The 540-nt window shown below is 65.0% G+C and overlaps 1 protein-coding gene across 1 annotated transcript in view; it reads left to right on the forward strand.

Annotated features, from left to right (window-relative positions):
- CCM2 (CCM2 scaffolding protein) overlaps nt 1–540 on the forward strand; it is a 28,699-nt gene that overhangs the window by 2,257 nt on the left and 25,902 nt on the right. Inside the window, exon 3 of the mRNA XM_015568208.1 lies at nt 71–206. Coding sequence (XP_015423694.1) covers nt 71–206 — 136 coding nt within the window. The remainder of the gene's footprint in view (nt 1–70; nt 207–540) is intronic.

The raw sequence follows: 540 nt of genomic DNA on the forward strand, positions 1-540 counted from the left end.
CCCTCCGTGGCCGCCCGCGGGGAGGGAGTGTGGGCCGTGGTGCGGCGACCGGCTCTGTGACCGTGTGAAGCCGGGCAGTGCCGCTGGCTGACCCTCTCTCACGGCCTCTCCGTCTCGCTCAGTACTTAGGTCAGTTAACGTCCATCCCAGGGTACCTGAACCTGTCCAGTCAGACTGAGATCCTGCACTTCATAGACAACGCCAAGGTGACCCTCCTTCCACCCCGCCCCACCCTCGGCCTGCGTCACCTGCTAACCCTGACCTCCGACCCTCGGCCTGCGTCACCTGCTAACCCTGACCTCCGACCCTCGGCCTGCGTCACCTGCTAACCCTGACCTCTGCCCCTTACGCTCTGGCAGCAGCTCCTGGTCCTCTGAGCTGGGCCTTCACGGTCAGACCCGGTGCCACCACATTTGGTTCCTCCGTCTGAACGTTTTTTGTCCCCAGACGTGCTCCTCGAGGTGCTGGCTGTTCACAGTCAGCGTTTCCCAAACACCCAGATGGGCCCCGAGGCCGACTGGGGGCCCCAGGGGCAGCGGA

This window comes from Myotis davidii, unplaced genomic scaffold, assembly GCF_000327345.1.
Source record: "Myotis davidii unplaced genomic scaffold, ASM32734v1 scaffold1364, whole genome shotgun sequence".
In the NCBI taxonomy this organism is placed as follows: Eukaryota; Metazoa; Chordata; class Mammalia; order Chiroptera; family Vespertilionidae; genus Myotis; species Myotis davidii.